This window comes from Heterocephalus glaber, unplaced genomic scaffold, assembly GCF_053883595.1.
Source record: "Heterocephalus glaber isolate CG9 unplaced genomic scaffold, H.glaber_assembly_v1.0 deba00001606, whole genome shotgun sequence".
Lineage (NCBI taxonomy): Eukaryota > Metazoa > Chordata > Mammalia > Rodentia > Bathyergidae > Heterocephalus > Heterocephalus glaber.
In genome coordinates this window covers 20672549-20690832 of record NW_028258377.1, presented here as the reverse complement: position 1 = coordinate 20690832, position 18284 = coordinate 20672549, and the positions used below count along the sequence as shown (strand labels likewise).

General features: G+C 46.4%; 1 protein-coding gene across 5 annotated transcripts in view; it reads right to left on the bottom strand.

The window, feature by feature from the left end:
- Nucleotides 1-18284, bottom strand: part of Slit3 (slit guidance ligand 3) — a 606864-nt gene that overhangs the window by 116428 nt on the left and 472152 nt on the right. For all 5 annotated transcript variants that reach the window (XM_004836404.3, XM_087194497.1, XM_021239832.2 and 2 more), the window contains 3 exons: nt 10786-10857; nt 5258-5329; nt 1492-1563 (listed from right to left, as the gene is read on the bottom strand). In XM_004836404.3, the coding sequence (XP_004836461.2) occupies nt 1492-1563; nt 5258-5329; nt 10786-10857 (216 nt within the window). The remainder of the gene's footprint in view (nt 1-1491; nt 1564-5257; nt 5330-10785; nt 10858-18284) is intronic.

Below are 18284 nucleotides of genomic sequence, written 5' to 3'. Positions count from 1 at the left end.
AAGAGACAGGGTGATGCAGAGCAAGAGAGAGAGAGTTTTTCCTCACTCTGGCTTTTATTTAGCTTTGCCAAATAAGCCTGACTATTGGTATGATGGATCTGCTGCCCAGAAACTTGCTGGGCATCTCATCCCAGCATGATTCACATTACTGTGTCATCCTAGAAGAATCTTTCCAGGGCTGAGTCTTAAAGGACACAAGAAGGGTAGAGAGTAAAGATGCGAGATGAAAAGGGCTGCAGGAAAAGTCTTAAGTTTTCTAGAAGAGTAGTAGGTATCAAGCACGTAGGATATGTGGCCCACCTCCCTCCATCCATCTTTGTTCCTGTGTCTCCCACCCATTTGAAGATCAAGCTGGACTCCCTGCCCTGAAAACTTACACTGGGTTCTTCTTAATTGAACATGGGAGGCAGAAAGGCCTCTTGCTTACTGCCTGTGAGTACTGCCTGTCTGTACTCAGATGCACACCTTGGCAAACATATCTCCTAAATCCCAAGATCATGTAGGTGCTATCTATTTTCCACACCTATTTTGCTGTGTGATGGAAGGCAAGTCATTTACCTCTCTGAGACCTGATACAGTGGTACCTCGATTCATGAACTTAATTCTAAATCATGGAAAAAATTAAGTTTGTAATTGAGGTATCACTGTATGCTCCATTGCTCACAGGAAACTCAAGGTCAATTTCTAATGCCAATAGGGAACTGTGATAGTCAGAGTAGATATGCACATGAGCGCGCGTGCACACACACACACACACACACACACAGTCCCACACCCACAGCACATCACCTAATCACACACCAGAGATGATTCCTCTCATCATAAAATCTCAAAATATATTATAAGCTAAGTTCTTTTCTTCCCATCTCCACATCAGAGTTCAATTATCTTCTTCAAACATTTAAGCTTAAATGTCCAGAATGAAATAAATGCAAATAAATAATCTCAGAGCTTAAAATTCGGAGCAACAAATCTTCCTTTAAACAAACACTTCCCCTCTCAGCCATATCTTACCCAGATAGTCACACCTGAGACTGATTATGCTCCTCTCTAATCATTTCACCCCACCTCGCTCCTTCTTCAAGGTCAGATGTCTAGTAGCAGCTCTGTTCCAGTGTTCATGTTAGAATTTGGCCTGTGAATGTTTTAGTTCCCCTTAGCTAAATCTTAGCACACTTCTGCAAGATACTTCTTCTTATAGGATTCAACTCTTTCTTAACCAATGGCTAATGATTTATGCCTGGGCCAGGGTTCTGAACTGTATCATGCAGGAATGTGCACATTGACCTCTGCCTCCCTCTGTCAATTCTCTGGCTCTCTATCCACAGTAAAAGGGGCAAAGGAGGTGAGAGATGGACAGCTCAGAATTTTTTGTTTCTTTACAGTGTGCATAAAGTCAAAGAAGAGCTCTCTAGAGCTTGGATTCACATTTTCAGGTGAGAGCCTTCCAACAGTCCCAGAGATGCAAACAGTGACAAGATGGCTACTCACAGTAGCTGCAGGGACACCAGCCCATCAAACAGTCCCTTGGCAATCTCGGTGATCTTGTTCCCATAGAGAACCCTGGAAGAGAGCAGATGACAGTGGTCACCATGATATGAGGCCACCAGAACTCACTCATGGAAGAGGTCATCACCTTTGTCAGTACTGGGGGCAGAATCTCGGGCTGCCTCCTTCCCTGGCCTGCCTCATCCTTTCTCCTCATCAGTGAGACAGAGTCAGGCAAGGGCAGCCCAGGGCTGGAGGGGCAGGCTGTCCCAGAGGCAAGAGAGATGGGCTCCATTCTGCTTCGCTCCTGGGCAGCCCGGCCCAATACATCATCCACAACAGGAAGCAGCAGCCCCTTTGTGGTGCCTCCCTGAGCTGCAAACATGACTCATACCCCAGCAATAAATAAGAAGTGTGGGAGGCTGGCCAGCTCTGGGTCTTCAATGGGTATTGATCAGGCTGAGCCCAGCCTATAGAATGTTTCCTTTTAATATCACATTGCATCCTAGGAATTCCCAAGCTGAGCCCTTTAATCATCCATCTAGACAGGGCCCTAGGTACCTGGGGGCATCTCCAGATGGTGTGGGGATTGCTGAGTCAAAGACTGGCTTGCAGGAAAAGCTAAGGAGCTTCTATTTCCACCCCTCTTTCCTACGCCTTGAGATCCAGGAAGCCAAGAACTCAGAACTCATTTGTCCCCTTCTCTTTTTCAGGCCTACACTGGTGCCTGCCATTCACAGGCCTTATCTTCCATGATGTGTAAGGCCTGGGAAGGAAATCTACTGGCTTTGCCCCTCCAACCTAGTGTCCAGTACTCTCTGAACCCGGACCTTGTGGATCCTCAGCAAAGCAAGAAAGAGGCCCTTCTGGCCTTTCTGCTTCCCTCCATAGTGGATTTTGCAGTCTCTTGGGTCCAGCCTTCTCTCTGATCAAGGAACTGGGCTAAGGAAAGTTTGGTTTGTTTTTGTTAAAATCCCCTCTAGGGGCCTTGAAGTGCATGGAATGAATGCACTATTTAATTCCCACTTGGATCACAAATCCTGGCTGTGATACTCATTTGAGGAGGCAAAATATTAGGACGAGGAAATGGTAAATGGCAGCGATAAACCAAATCCCCCCATTTCCAGACGCCACTGGGAGTGAAGAATGAGCATCTCCAGCAGCCTGCGGGTGTGTTTCATTAATGTTTCAACAAATTAATGACTAAATAGAAGTCAGCGTGATGGCTTGGGCTCACATTTGTAATTCATATTAATGTCCCACTGCTCACTGTGCCAAATGTAGTAGCACCACTGTCTGCTCATCTCAGTGGATGTCAGAACTCCGGGTGCAGCAGAAGCTTTGTGATGGTAGGGCTGGGAGGCTCGGGGCAGGGTCCTCACTCCACCAGTCATGCCTCCAGATGGGACATCCCCAAGCAAACTGGGTCACTTCACTTGCCTGTGCATCCACCTTAGGGACACCCCTCTTCTTGCCTTTCAGGTCTGGGCCCAACATCTCTCCTTCGGAAGGCTTCTAAATATTTCAATTAATTTTTTCATCACCTGTTACTCTCATTATTTCTTCAAAGTATTTATTTTTATGTCACTTATATTACTTTTATATTTATTTAACTTTTCCATCACCCAAACAGCTCCCTTGAATCTAGGCTCTGTGAGTATGGTGACAGTATGGGATTTGTTCGTGCTGGGTCCCTAAAACCAAGGACAGAACGTTCAGGTTTGGCACAATAAATATCCGTTGAATGAAATGAACGAACTAACAGATACAGGATAAGGCTCTCCAGCTTTTTCTGAGCTGGGCTTGGATGAGTTTATGTTCAACTATCGGCTCCATGGGGTCTTGTCTTTCTAGATCACTGCCACATTCTCAGTGCTTATAACACTGTTCAGTACACAGTAGGCACCTACTGAATGGATGGATGAATCAACTGTGGTGAGAGGCAGTTCCCCTAAGCAATGCTCAATACATATTTGAGAACTGGTTAGTGGCATGTCAAGTTCATGTTCGGCAACTGCATTCTGAATTTCTTTTTCTATAAGACAGGAAGCATTTCACTGTCCTTAGACTGTCCCTAAATCACAGCCAAGGAAAAGCAGACAAAGACAATGGGAATGGGAAGGTGTGGAAGGGTAGAGATAGGATACAGTGGCAGACAGCCGCTCTCTCCCTTCTCCTCTGTGATCTTCGGCACAATAAGCAGACACTAATCTCACACACAGTCCTGTCTTTGATATCCCAGCCAGATGTTCTTTTCGATAAATGAAACTAATTTACTCTGCAGGCATCAGACAACTGCTGAATCAGAGACTTCCCTGTCCTCAGCCCCTGCCCGATGGGATGGGGCCAGGCAGTGGGGCGAGCACTGCACCTCTTGGTACTTGTTCTTTCACACATTAGGCAAACAGGTTGCAGAGAGAAGCAAAATACGGACAGGATGCCTCTGAGCATCTTCCTTGCAACAAGGGGAAAAGGCCACCAGATGATTTAAATAATACCAATAAATGAAGACTTTACTGTATCTTATATTTCACTTTCCACATTATATCAAGAGTCTGCAAAGCTTGGAGATCAAGAGTACAGGTTCTGGAGCCAGACAGCTTGGGTCCATATCCGGCCTCTCCTACTTATTACTGGAGACTTTGGATAGTTTACATTTATTTGTTCTAACCTGAGTTTTAAAATAATCATATGCTAGGTATAGTTCAAGGTACCAGGATACAGCTAGGCACAAAATAGATAAGGAGCTTTGGTTACTCAATTTCTTTATCTGTCAAAGAGAGTTAGTAGATTCCACAGTTTGGGTTGATGTGAAGATTACACGTTAAGACTCCTAGGACATAGCCAGGTGTGGTGTCACATGCCTATAATCCCCAGACTCTGAGAGCCTTAGGCAGGAGGATCCCAAGTTCAAGCCCAGCCTGGGCATCTTTGCAATTGAATGAGGCCCTGTCTCAAAATAAAAACATTTAAAAAGGGCTGGAGGTGTAGCTCAGTGCAAAAGGCTTGGGTTCAATCCCCAGGACTGGAAAAAACAGCAAAAAAAAGAAGACTCCTAGAATGGTATGTGGTTTACAGTTAGTGCTCAGTAAGTGCTACTGACTGCTGCTATTATTGTCAGCATGAGCGCTAAGTGTGTTAGGTAGGGAAGATACCACTGTCCCCACTTTTTATACAGGCATAGAATGCTCAAGCGACTTCCTTATGCCACACAGTGAGCCACCCAGGAAATTGGGACACAATTGCATACTTTTCTGCCCCAATGGGACCAGTAGGGCTGCCTATGGGTTTCAAAATCAAACAATGGAAGGGCGATAGGATGGGGTATATATCTTCTCAGAACATTGGCCATGAGGTTATTTAGGAGAAAAAGTCTAAAAATTAGCAGAAGAAAATAAGCCCTTCTTTTAAGGACACATACATGGTGGGGGGCAGGGTGGGAAGCAAGGGACTCTCAGCAAGTGGCACACATACCATTCTCTCCTCCGTCCTCCCTAGAGACAGCACTGCTGCAGCTTAGCGGGGAGGGAGCCAGGACAGGGGCGAAGATGCATTCGAATTAGAAACCAATAACTTGGAAAGCTGCTGGGCACTTAATCAATAAAAATAATGTATTTGAGTTGTAGAAATATTCCCCAAGATCAATTTCCCCTGAAGAAATATTTGTTTCTTTTACCAGGTTGCCACAAGTGTGTTAGGGAACATAAACCCTTGATAAACACCTCCTGGAGTACATGGACACCTCCCTCCCCCACCAGGCCCCACTTACAGCGATGTGAGGCCCTTCAGGCCCTGGAAGGCATCCGGAGCTATGTCCGATATCTGATTCTTGCTGATGTCTCTGAAAACATTAACAGGACAGTCTGAGAAGGTAGTTTGAAGGTGATAACACAGCCATCTCTAAGTGTAAACTGAGCATTTTAGCCATTCAAAATGGTAAAGATTAATTGATCAATCAGGTGATTCTTTTATTCACAGCACAAGAGAAGGCACTTAAACCATTCATTTCCATGCCCTGGTGATGAAAGACATTATCATTGTACCATTCTGCTTGGGGTTCAAAGGACTCTCATCTGCTGCACCTTGACTCTGGCACATGTGGGGCTTACTTTGAGGTGCAAACCTGTATCTGGGGGCTTTGTCTTAGGTCTTGTTATCTATCAGTTAATGACACAGGTCAAGCAGGAACCAGACTCACCTAACCACAGGCCAGGGTTCCTTCAAGTAGCGCCCTTTTCCCTTATGACTCAGCCAATGCTTATTATCTCCCAGAAAGGACTGAGCCCGTCTCTCCCCAGTGAATTTCCTTCCTGATCTAAAAGGAGTTTTGGGGCAGGGACTTAAGCCTCGGTCTGGCTCGATGCATCCTGTAGGATGTGTGATGTAAGCACATCACAGGATTCTCAAGGGTCACCTTTGAGATACAGGTTTGTCACTGGCTACCCACATTCCTCATTTGGAGCAAGCCTGGGGAGGTGACAATGTCTGGCGTTTTGGATGTGTCTCAGAAGGTGTCGTGTGACAGAAGGATCACAGGCTATGAGGTGGCTAACCTGGCCTTACAGGTGAAGAGCAACCTCGTGACCCAGCTCCTTCGCAGAGGCCCTGGACTGCCCATTTTCAGCACCCCGGGGACTCCTGAGAGCTGGCCACTGATTCTTGCTAATGGCCTTTCAATGAGGGAGATTCTCTCCCTCAGAGTCATTAGTTCAGGGCTGGCCTTTGGGCTTCATCTTTCCAAAGAGAGGCGCTCCAATTTCCTGTGACAACAAACCTCTTCAGTTCTTTTTCTTTAACAAAATAAATCAATATCTCTTTGCTTTTGTGCAGGAAAGGGAGAGCTAGGGTCCTTGCAGAGCAACAAGGAGGAGACAAGCAGATATTGAGGAGAGAATAAAACTGAGCAAGCTGTAAGCAGGGGCCTCTGGCAAGGCCAGTAACCCAGCCCCGGAAGCACGCACGAAGGATAGCATTCTGGAGACCTTTCCCTCCCTCATCTAATCACCTAGGAGAGGGCCTCGCTACCACCTTGGCCTGGACCTCTGCTCCCTTCCCTCATTATTCCCAAAGCCTGTAAGTTGAAAGATATTTCACAGGTTAGGGCCTCTTCTGCACAGCTGTCTAGTTTATCCCTTTAGCTGGCAAGATCGCCTCTAACAAATCCACAGATTGTGCTCGAAAACTCGTCAGCTTACACTGGGCTTTCCTTCGGCGCTCCGTTTTTGTGTAAGGGTCTTAACAAGCAAATACCCCAGATTATCCTAATCTTGCTTGCCCTCTGTGTGGCTGCCTAGCAAAGCATTTCAGGCAAGCAAGCAAGTAGAGTTTGTGCAGATCAGACTAGGGAGAGGGCCTGTGTTTTCCCGAGTCATCAGTTGTCCCTTCAAGGTGCTCAGACCTCCTGCAGGCAAGTGGAAGTCCTATGCCAGTGGGGAAGCCTTCTGCCTTGGGTCGGCGAGGGCAAATGGTCTCTCAGTCCACAGTTAGACTCTGGGCCTCAACCTTCCTTCCCTGCAGCATGAGGTGAGCGGTCTGAGGGTTTTGGACACGACAGAGCCTGGGAATTGCAGAAGTGATAGTTCAGCTGGGAAGTGACCCTGCTGGTTACCTTTTCCACTCACCTTTGTAAATTATATATATCTGTGATGTATAGCATGATGCTCTGAAATGTGTTTTCATTGTGGACTGGCCAAATCAAGCTATTTTACTTATGCATCACTGTACATGTTCATCATTAACTTGTCGGGAGAACATTTAAAATGGACTCAGCAATTTCACGTATACAATCCCTTGTTGTGAACAATGGTCATTATGCCATAGACCAGACCCCTTCAACTTCTTTCTCCTGCCCAACTGAAATGCTGTATCCTTCAGCCAACATCTCTCTGGTTTGCTGTGGCCTCCACTTCTCCCAGAGACTCTGGGACCTACCATCCAATTCTCTGCTCCTATGAGGTGGACTTTTAAGGATCTCCTGTATAAATGAGATCATCCAGAACACTTCGTCTACTCTTAATTCTGCAGGAAGGAAACAGCAACCCTAGGAAGCCAAGGATCTGGAGCCACAAGTGACTGAGCATAGTTGTTTGGGTCCAGAGTGGGCATTTTAAGTGTCCTGACCCCCAGCTCAAGGCTGTTCCTGCTGTTTCACTATAATGGGTACAGAACACAGTGGCCCGGTACAGGAAGGCAGACTGGGGAAGGCTTCAGCTGACCACTGACCTCTACATTAACCCCTGCCCTGCTCGCCAAGAGGTAGTTCTAGAACTGACTTTTCACACTGCGGTCACCCTTGACCAGTGGCTCTCAAACCTCCCTAGAGTGCTCTACGAGGCACCCCCAGAAAGTCTGATTTGGTAGGCTGGGGTTTAAGGGCTGGAAATCTGCATATCTGACAAATCTCCAGGACACTCCCACACAGGAAGCCCATGGACCTTACTTTATATAAACTGGATGACCAACAGGCGGTGGCTTTTAGAGACCGAGGAGGCAAGTTCTACTGCATACAAGAGTTAAACTGGAACATAACATAAGTGTGAGATACTAGGAAGTCCTGGAGCTGTGGAAGACTGTTCTACCTAAGAGCAATGAAAAGAACTCTTAACACACCATCTGGCTAAACAACCTCAGTTTTGCCCTCGAGGTGTCAGGGCTACCAGTAAACCAACTCTATAAAACCAAGCAGGGGAGTGATCTCCAGTGTTTTCTAGTCTCCCCGCAAATGGCTTTTCTACTTTGATGGTAGTTTTTTTTTTTTAAAACCTGGGAGTGATTATGTATGTACGTATGTGGATATATATATATATCATATGTGTGTGTGTGTGTGTGTGTGTTGTGGTACTGGGATTCAATCTAGGGCCTCACATATGTTAACCAAAAGCTCTACTGCTGAGCTACACCCCCGGCCTCTTTAAAAATTTTAAGACAAGGTCTTGCCAAGTTGTCCAAGCTGGCCTTGGACTTAGGATCCTTCTGCCTCAGCCTCCTGAATAGCTGGGATCACAGTCATGTGCCATCAAGCCTAGCTACTGAAATGTTTTTTAATACTAAGGTGACCGCTAGAAATAGGTAAGGACAGAGCCAATCATCCATAGATAATTCATTTTTTTAAAAAAGAGATAAGAGCAAGATGCAGTTCAGTCATAACTGAGGGAGAAATTTTTTGGTCAAATATTGGAAATCTATCATGGACACCGAGGAGAAATTCACACTTAGGGATTTGAAATTCATTATTACCCAGGACTCTACTTCTCCCAAGCCGTTACACTTCAGTCTGGATTTCTGAAGTTCTATTAGTTAAAAAACTAAGTGGGCTCTTTTTCCTACGGCCATCCCCTTGGGGGTAAAAAGGACATCATAATAAATATTGGCAGCATGAGAAGTAATCAAAAATTAAATTCTCTTTCCTGGTCATGATGAAGAAGCTCTTATGAATTTTGAATGCACCAACTGTGGCAATTCCTATAGGATGGAAAAAGGATGGTAAAACACGGCCAACCTCCAAATTACCTGGGCTTCACAAAAATTAGAGCAGTAACTTTAATCATGCAAGAGATACAGGTTGGGGCAATGACCGAACTTGTCATTTTTCATTGAAATTACTATCTGGCTGCATAATCAAGCTGGGCTTTAAAAATGAATTGGGGGGGCACGGAGCATGAGCTGGGGAAACAGGGACACCAGGAGATTAATGACTCAAGGTGTTAAATATTAAGGCCTGTATTTATACAGCTCCTCCAGCAGGAATGGTGCCAAGGGGAGGGAAGGAGTCTGCACTTAGAGCTGCCTCATTATGTTGGTTTCCACTTCTGGAATTGCACCAGGAGAAAGTCTTGTTTGCTTTGGATTTCCAGGGAGATAGGAAGTTGGCTTCCTGAAATCTGAGGGTAAAGCCTACTAATGCCACTGTTTCACAGGGGTGTTTATTTCTAACATAAAAGGAATCAGCAGACCTTGCTAATGTAGGCCCTCCTACTCAAGGGAAACCAGTGACTCTGCCTAGGGGGGAAGGAAGAAGTGCAATCGAGTCCACGGATACACCTGCCCTCTCTCTTTCCTCCATGGGGAAGGTGTGGGAGGCAACAGAGAGTAAGTAAATGGAACTGAAAATAGATCTCCATTACTGCACTAGAGAAATGGTTTCTCAGCCTGAAAAAGGGAAAGGGATTTCCCTCCAGAATCTCATTAGCTATTATGGCCATGGTTGAGGCATTTTGGAGTCCTGCATGTTTCCCTTCAAGACTGTCCAGTGCTGAGTGACTCACAGGGCACGCCCAAGGCTGGCATGTGACAGGAATGGATGATGACACCATCACCATGGAGGGGCTGAGGGTGATGAGGCAAAGGTGCTGTCACAGGCTGCTGTGGGAGAGGGTTTCAGCAGGCCCGTGTCACCAGGGCTTGAGCCATGTGACAGCGGGTGTGATACTGGCTGCAGGGGCATCAAGTCACGTGACTCTTCATTAGCTAAAGCCAAGGCTTCTCATTTCTCTTAGAAAGAATAGAAAGAGGCCTAAGGGCTCTGATCTAGGCCCCACATACCCCTCCAACACCATCCCCACCCTCTTCCCTCTCTTACTCTGCTCCTCCTTGCTGGTCCACAAACTACCACGTATGCATCCCCGGCCCTTCACTTGCTCTTCCCACCGCCTGGGCTAGTGCCTGCCGAGAGCTCATGCTCATCTCCTCCTTCATTCAGGGGAAACCTCCAGGGGAGACCCACCTGAAATCCCAGCCCACCAGCATCCTGTCTCTTTCCAGTTTTTGCTTTACTTTATAGTACATATCAACTTCAGATATTTCTTTCATGTGTTCCTACGTTCTCCCACTTGAATGGAGGCTCCGTGAGTGCAGTGCTTGTTTCTGCTCACTGTTCCGTGCAGATCTGAGTATTACATGAACGTACACAGGAGTGTAAGGATGTTGGTGATGGTCACATAGACAGTGGTGGGGCCACTCCCAGGTGTCTTTTAAACTCCCCCTTTAACATCTGTGTCTCCATAGCCATAGGCATTAAAAGTGGCAACAGGTTTTTGGGTGTGTCTCTCTTCTCACATAGACGGTTTTACTTTGCTCTGGATGGGAGGCACTTAGCTCTATACATCTAAGCTCGTGTGCCTCACAAGCTGCATGTAACACTTCTGCACCTCACCTGCCAATCTTAGGACTGTATCCTGGACCTAAAAATGGTGTGGTCTGTCAACTGAACAGGCTGCCTATTACACATCGCAGACACCCACCCTCCCAATACACCCCCCTCCAAAACATCTGGGCTCAGTTGTTCCCAGGGGAACTCACATTCGCTTCAGTTTCTTGTATTGGGTGAAGGCTCCTGCAGGGATGGATTTGATGGAGTTCTGTTCCAGGCGTCTGAGGGAAACAGAACAGAGAAGAGTCAGTTAGCCATCCCCTTGTCAGCAAGTGGTTACTGAGGGCTCCTGTGTTCTCTGGCCTTGAGGACAGGATGGTGTCTCTGATCAGAAGGCACACATTCTGGTGGAAGGAGACAGAGGAAATGCTGTGACAGCCAGAGAGGTCAGTTGCTGGAATACAGAGCACCATCCAAGGGTCTAATAATCTTTGGAGAAATCTAAAAAGGATGTTTTCTCTTTGAGGGTTTTCAATTCTTGCTTATTACAGTGAACCTCCAAGTTATGACTGACCTCACATTCGAACAACTTGGGTGATGACCAGAATTTTAGTTTTAACTTACAACCAAAGTCTTGAGTTATGACCCAAATGCTTGCCACTTGTGCTTCCAGATTGTCTCAGATACAGATTTAACCCTTATAGAGTTCTGGAAGGAGCATTACAAAATCCTTTCCCATATGGGGTTAATTGAGAAATCCTGGGCCAATGTCTAAGGACACTGAGATCTGCCTGTATACAGGAGAGAGACTTTGAAGGGTGTGCAGAGGAGCCTGAGCCCTCAATTGACCAACTTGAGTTACAACCAGCTATCGAGAATGAATTGAGTTCATTAGTCAAGGGTCCACTGTACAAGCTGCGTCTGGAGGCAATTGTCTTCTTCAGAGAAAGCTGTCAGAAGTAACCAAGCAGAGTGCCGAAAAGTCAAAGGGAAAAAGGAAAAATAAAAAGAGATGGACCATGGCCAGCAACGCTTATCTGTCCCGAAACTGTGTTACTATTCAGTGAAAATTTCAACCACACAGCTAATGGGTAGTAATTTCAATAGCTGACTTCATTTTGGGGCTTTTCAATTGGCTGTTTTAATACAGTAGACGAGCAATCAGAACGTCTTTAGGCTCCCAGCCTGCCATTCATCACACTGGTTCTCTGACTTCCTGAGGTCCTAGGGGCCCAGGCAAGACCACTCTCCTGGGCTGCTGCTGGAATCTGTGACTTCAACTTCATACAGACTTCCTGAAACGCTGCTCCCTCTCTGATTGCTCTGGAAAGAGAAAGAGAAAGAGAGGCCGCAGGCCCAGAGCCCAGGACTTCCTGGGAAGAGAAGAGGCCGTAGGGGAGTAAGTCAGCCTTTCCATTCTTTATGCTTTCATCTCTCAGATGACTTCCTGTCACCGGAACAGGTGTAGTGGGAATCAGGCCTGAGCAGGAGGCGGGGTGCTCTCTTACAGATGATGAATGACACCCTCGTCCAAGCTGAGGACTCAGCCTCACATCCCCATCCATCTCTCTTCTCCCCGAGGTGCACATCTTTTCATCACCTCCTCATTTGGCACTGAAGTTCCCAAACCCTCAGCTGGGAAGACTTAAAAAAAGGTGTGAGTGGAGGGGGGACATGGGGAAGCAGAAGGGAAGAGGGGAGGAATGGGCTTCCTTGGAGGCTACATCTAGAGGATGCACATTTCTGGCTGGGCCGAGCCCATTCATCTTGAAGAGTAATCCCTGCTGCAGAGCAGGGGAGACAGTTGTATTAATTTGTGCCTCTACGATCTCATCTTCATTGGGGGAACAGAGTATTTGTTACTGGAACTGCTAATGGAGCAGTTTGCCAGCAATTTTCCCATTTCAAACAACATCTCAGCTGCTAATGCGGAATGGTTTGTCAGGCCTACCCATAACACAGACAAATCACTCTCCAGGCAAAAGGAAGGGGGAAAGGTGGGGGGAGGAAGGGGGAGGGCGGGTGAGAGGAGGGAGGGAGCATCAGGACAGATCATCCTTGGCTGCTGGATGAACAGAGTCTACAAATGAGACTGCCATGGTCTATTAACAATGTCTCTGTGCCCTGCTGGACTGGACAGGGAGGGTTCTTTGCTGGGATTGCAGCCACAGGCAGGCTAGACAGGGGTCTGGCTGGCTGATGGGCTCAGTATGAGGCACCAAAGCTTGCCTCAGGGTTTCAGGGACTGTGGGCTACTGGATACAGCCACCTGCAGAGGAGCCTGCCTTGACGGAGAAGTTCCAAGGACATCTGCATTTTCCAGTTGAGCACAGAGTTCAGCAGAAATTTCTCAGCTAAGACAGCAGCTCTGTGGATCTCCGGGGCTGCCAGTCGGGTGGCACATGCTCTCTGGAAATCCTGTGCTACACCTGCCACTTTGGCGAGGGATTTCGGCTGCCTGGTGCCTCTGGGGAGAACCCCTGTCTGTAATGATGGCACCCCCCTTTGGCTTTTGAAGGAAGAGCCACTACTTCCTGCAGGCCAACAGCCATGCAAGAGAGACTAGGGCTGTGTGTGAGATCTGCTGGTTCCTAGTTGATTAACCTAATTTCAGTGATGAGTAAGGACTTGTGGAGGGATGAGTTGGTGAGCAGAATGTGATACTTGTGCTAAGGTATTAGTAATCTGTTGATAAAGACCATCCCAACATGGCCCATCACAACACCAAATTTTATTGACACTCAATAAGAAGAGCAATCATTTATGGAGCCTAGTTGATGTTTCTTTTACTCTTTATGCTTATGAAGCCAGCTGTATTGTTCCATTTTTCAGATGAGGAAAAGAAAACCCAGAGAGGTCAAATAACCTGTTCGAAGTGAAAGGGCCAGCCAGTGGTAGAACTGACTGATGTCTCTTTTTTTTCTATCCACTTGCTACATTGCCTCCTATATTTGTGAAAATGGGGACCTGGGAAAAGTTTAGGAGAGTAAGACCTCAGGGCTCACTTCACAGAAGCAGGTGCTCAGTGAAAGGGTGCAGGAGCTGAGATAGCTGTAAATACTGTCAGTCCTTCATATCCATGGGTACATACCCACAGATTCAATCAACTGAGGTGCAAAAGTATCAAGAAAAAAACTGCATCTCTACTGAACATGTACAGACTTTTTTCTCATCATTATTTCTAAACAATGCAGTTCAACAACTATTTACATAGCATTTACACTGTGTTAGATATTATAAATAATCTAGAGAGGATTTAAATATATGGGAGGGTGTACACAGGTTATATGGGAATACTACACCTTTTTATATAAGAAGCTTGAGTGCTGGAGGATTTTGGTGGGAGTATTTGTGGAGGGTCCATCCCTTAATGGAGCATCAAGGCCATGATCTGATGGAAAGTAACCCTGCCCCAGGAGGCACCAGGGATTTGTCTGGGGTGTGCAGTGGGGTAGGTGTGAGTAGCCTGTGTACCTTAGAGAGAAAGTAGAGGCAAGGGCAGGAATAACGACAGCAATTAGAGGTAATTTGTTTCAGGTGCTTAGATCAAGCTATCAGGCACTGCAGTGAAAGTCTAACTTAGTACTGACACCCCTCTGAGACAGACCTTGCCCAAATTCACAAAGCCAGAAGGAGCTGCAGCTGGGACTCCCACCAAGTTATTCTGATTCCAAAACCTGGACTCTCGACCACTGAGTTTTATGGACCCTTCATTGTTTTAGTCCTTGCCATATCATCTGCCGGGAAGATGTCACCTCTGTCACAGGAGCAGGCCCAGTGTGGGCACATACATGGGCATGCACACACAGTCCCTATGCAGAGGGGGACCCCTTGGTGGATTAAATACACTGCCCAGACTTGCCGCCTGGAACACAGGGGCAACAATCTAGCTTCTAATGGGAAGGAAAAAAAACTTCAGTGTAAAGAACAAAAAGAAGCATTAGCATTCACAAAAATGGTCACATTTTGGGATGTGTCTGAAGCCAACAGCTGTTTTAGATCTCTTAACTGGCACACATGTCTCCCTTTGTCTGGCAAACATTCTTCAGGCTGCAAACTGATTTAATAGGACTAGCATAAAAACAAACACACAAATCAAACATCTGAGCATCTCTCCGCATCAGCAGAAACAACTGGAACATCTGATGGGGATTTCGGCCATTCATGCTCTGTATTGATTCACCGTAGTTCCTCGGGTGCTTTCTTAATGATCTGTCATTTGCAAATATGTGATTGAACACAATGTATTTCTAGTAATGCATAAGCCAAGGTGATGCCAGAGAGATGCGCAGGGGCACTGGTAGTGCAGGGGCATGTCTGCAAGTCACCTGTAAAGAGGTGCAGCAGCCGTGTGGAAATTCTGGTGGGGCTAATACTGATGATCTGATGAACAGCTACTGTCTACTGAAGGTTTTCTATATGCCAGACACTACACTCTTCACATACTGGCTCACTTTACTCCCTTCAACGATATTATGAAGCAGGAGTCCTTTTTAAATACCCATTTCATGGATGAGGAAGTTGTGGTACAAGAGGTCAGTTTGCTTAAGGTTGGTTAGCTACTGAATGGCAGACCTGGACTTGAATCTGGCCTGGTCTGATGGTCTGATGTTCATAACTCCTAGGCTATACTGTGCCTCCCCCAAAGGCCCCTTCCTGGTTTCTTAGCTTTTTCTCATCTCTCTTAGTCTTTCCTTGACTTAGGAACTCTTGTTAGGATTTCCAGCTCCTGCTGAAGGGAGGAAATCTCATGCATATCCTTCTCCCAACTCATCCCCGGCCATTTGGTTGGAGACCAGACAATGAGTCCACCTAAAGGTCCAATTCCCATGCTTCACTATGCCTGGTACAGAGCTGAAAGACAACGTCATTTTCAAGGTGGTGCCCTGGGCCCAACTTTCAAAGCATCTCACTCCTCTCTCTCTTTCTTTATCAGTGTTTCTTGCAGTGAGTCCTAGACCCCTCCACTGAGTTTAAATTTTAGTTCACAGCAAAAATGAGGACAGATGGCCAATCTGACACAAGCCATCTCTACCTTCCATCTGCAGAACACCTGGCATCGCCTCTGGAACACAGATATGTATGGAACCACATTAGTTCTTCCAATCAGATGCATGTATGCAGATACCTACAGATAACATCTTTTTAAAAAGGAGCAGCAGGGGAATTTGAGACAAGATCATTCTGTCATGTTGTCTATGTATACATGGGTATAGGCTTGTGCTTTCTTGATTTCATTTTTCTTTTCAGAAGCCTCCTAACATTGTGTTAACTTTCACATGTTATGCCCTTTAATCTTCTCGGAAAAATCTCTAGAGAGATTATGATGACTCCCATTTTGCAAAGGAGGAAAGTGAGTGAGGCATGAGATGCTAAGAAACGTGCAGGGAAGAGGGGAAGAGGGCTGGGAGGGAGGGCAGGGGAATGGGGAAAAACAAGAACCAAGATACATCATGTACAGGTACAAATTCCCTATGATGAACGTGATCATTATTTATATCTAAACTGTACCAATAAACTTAATAAAAAAGAAAAGTACCCAAAGTCAAAGCAGAACCAGGACTCAAAAAACCAAAAGACTCTTAGCTCTAAGGCTGTTGGGAGCCTCTTCGTTGCCAGAGCAGCTTCTCCTGACCCTACCTGTGCTCACCTCAGCTCCACCTTTCGAGGGCAGAGGCTCGGAACACTGCTGCCCTCAGCACATTTCAGAATCTCTGGGGTCTACAGTTTCTAGACAGCATAGGCTCTTTGGTTGTTTGCTGGTTTATTTTGTCTTTAGTTGTCTCTCTTTTTTTTACCCCTCCTGGTGACCGGTGCAAAGGGGATATCTGCTATTGTTAAGCAGCTGCCCACTCGACTCAAATAAACAGTTGGATTGAAGGGAGACAGGGTAGAAACTAGGGTTACATTTCCCTCCCAGGTGCTTTCACGTAGAACTGACATTGAAACCTACCCACAGCCCTATCTCCATCAAATAAATACACCTTCCACAGCAGAAGATATGAGACACAGGAAGACACCATCCGAGCAAAAATGGAAGAAGGTATAGGTGGGAGCAGGATGGCTCTTCAAGAGCAAATGGTGCCACAAGGGCTTTGGAAGGCCCAGGAGGGCACCTGAGGGTTACAGAACAGGGTGTGAGCCTCTGGCTCCTCCAAAATCTCTCAGATCTCTCCTGCCTGGGGGCTGGAGCTGGTTCAGAGAAACATCATGGAACACTGTGGATGGTGCCCTTGGTGGGAGCCGAGTTTCGAGGAAAATCTGCAGTGAACCCTCTCGCCGTGGGTTCTCTGGAAGAACGCTATTTTTAGAGGAATTGGCTCTGGGATGTGAAGAGACCAGCACACACTCCTCTGAGCTGCCTTGCCTTTGGAGAAAAATCCAAGAGAGTATGCCAGATTGCTTTGCATGAGAGATAGGCACCCCTTCCAAATGTCAGGGTGTGCACAACCTCTTCCACGGTTAAGGCCTAAATTTAAAAGAATCATTAGTAGCTCAGGACTGAGGAGAGGGAGTGCAGAGCCCAACCTGGTGCCAAGCATTCTGAAAGGGGAAGCACAAATCTGGATTACATAGGTGGCCATGGGCAAGAGGTGGAATTCTCAGTACCAAAAAGAAAAAGTAAGGTTTGAATGTCTTTGGGATCATAAACCAGGCACTTTCTAGCTCTCCTGGGCTGCAGCCTGCTGTTTCAACTCTGTTCCTTTTTATTTTCTTATCTTTCTGCAGGTCTGCTGGTCTCTCACTGCTAAGAAGATACATTTTAGCTGCTTTAGAGACTTCTAAGCTAACACGCAGGTCACCAGGCCTGGCTGTATTGCTGTTAGGAATAAGTAAGTCCTTTCCCTCCCCCAAGTTCTGTCTTACATGTTTCCACTTGCACTGCCCTCCACAACCATAGAGACTTGCCTCATCTGCTTTAACTTCTCAGCTTCGTTTCATCACAAGGGAGAACGAAACAAACACAGCAAGAAGAGTCCTGTGCAATCCATCTGGTAGACCGTGGGTGCCCAGTAAGCAGGGGCAGCCTTATTACCATGTCTGCATACGTTTGCATGAATATGAGCTGCTGCCATGTTCAAGTAATAATCCGTGTGGCTAGCTTCTGTATGGAGCGTATCCTCTCAACTATCACCTTGTAAAGAATCAACCTTCTTTCTTTCCTCTCTCCTCCACCCCTTCCCCTCCCTCTTTCCCTTTCCCCCTCCCTCCCTCCCTCCTTCCCTCCCTTTCTTCCTTCCTTCTATACTGGGAATTGAACCTACGGCCTTCACACTTTGCTACCTCCAATGCCCTTTTTTTATTTTGAGACAGAGTCTCACTAAATTACCCAGGTTTGGCTTGAACTTTCGATCCTGCCTCAACCTCCTGGAGGTTAGGATTAAAGGCATGTACCACCATGCCAGACAGAACTGTCCTTTCTTTATGGAGAAATCCCTTGCATTGGTAGCTCCTGCTTTTAGGGTGTGGTTTCCAATCCTTGTCTCTGTCCCTAACTAAAGTGGTCCTAAGTGTTGTAGTTGTAGCTTTATGATAACAACATTCATTGTTGACATAGGATGTCCTATGCTAATCATTTTATACCATACATTCATTCATTAAGCCTTCCTAGGAACCATAAGGACATACCACTGGTCTCTAAACCCTTCAGTTGAGGAAACCAAGGCTTAGTAAAGTTATTTGCCCATATTTGTAATCCCAGCTACTT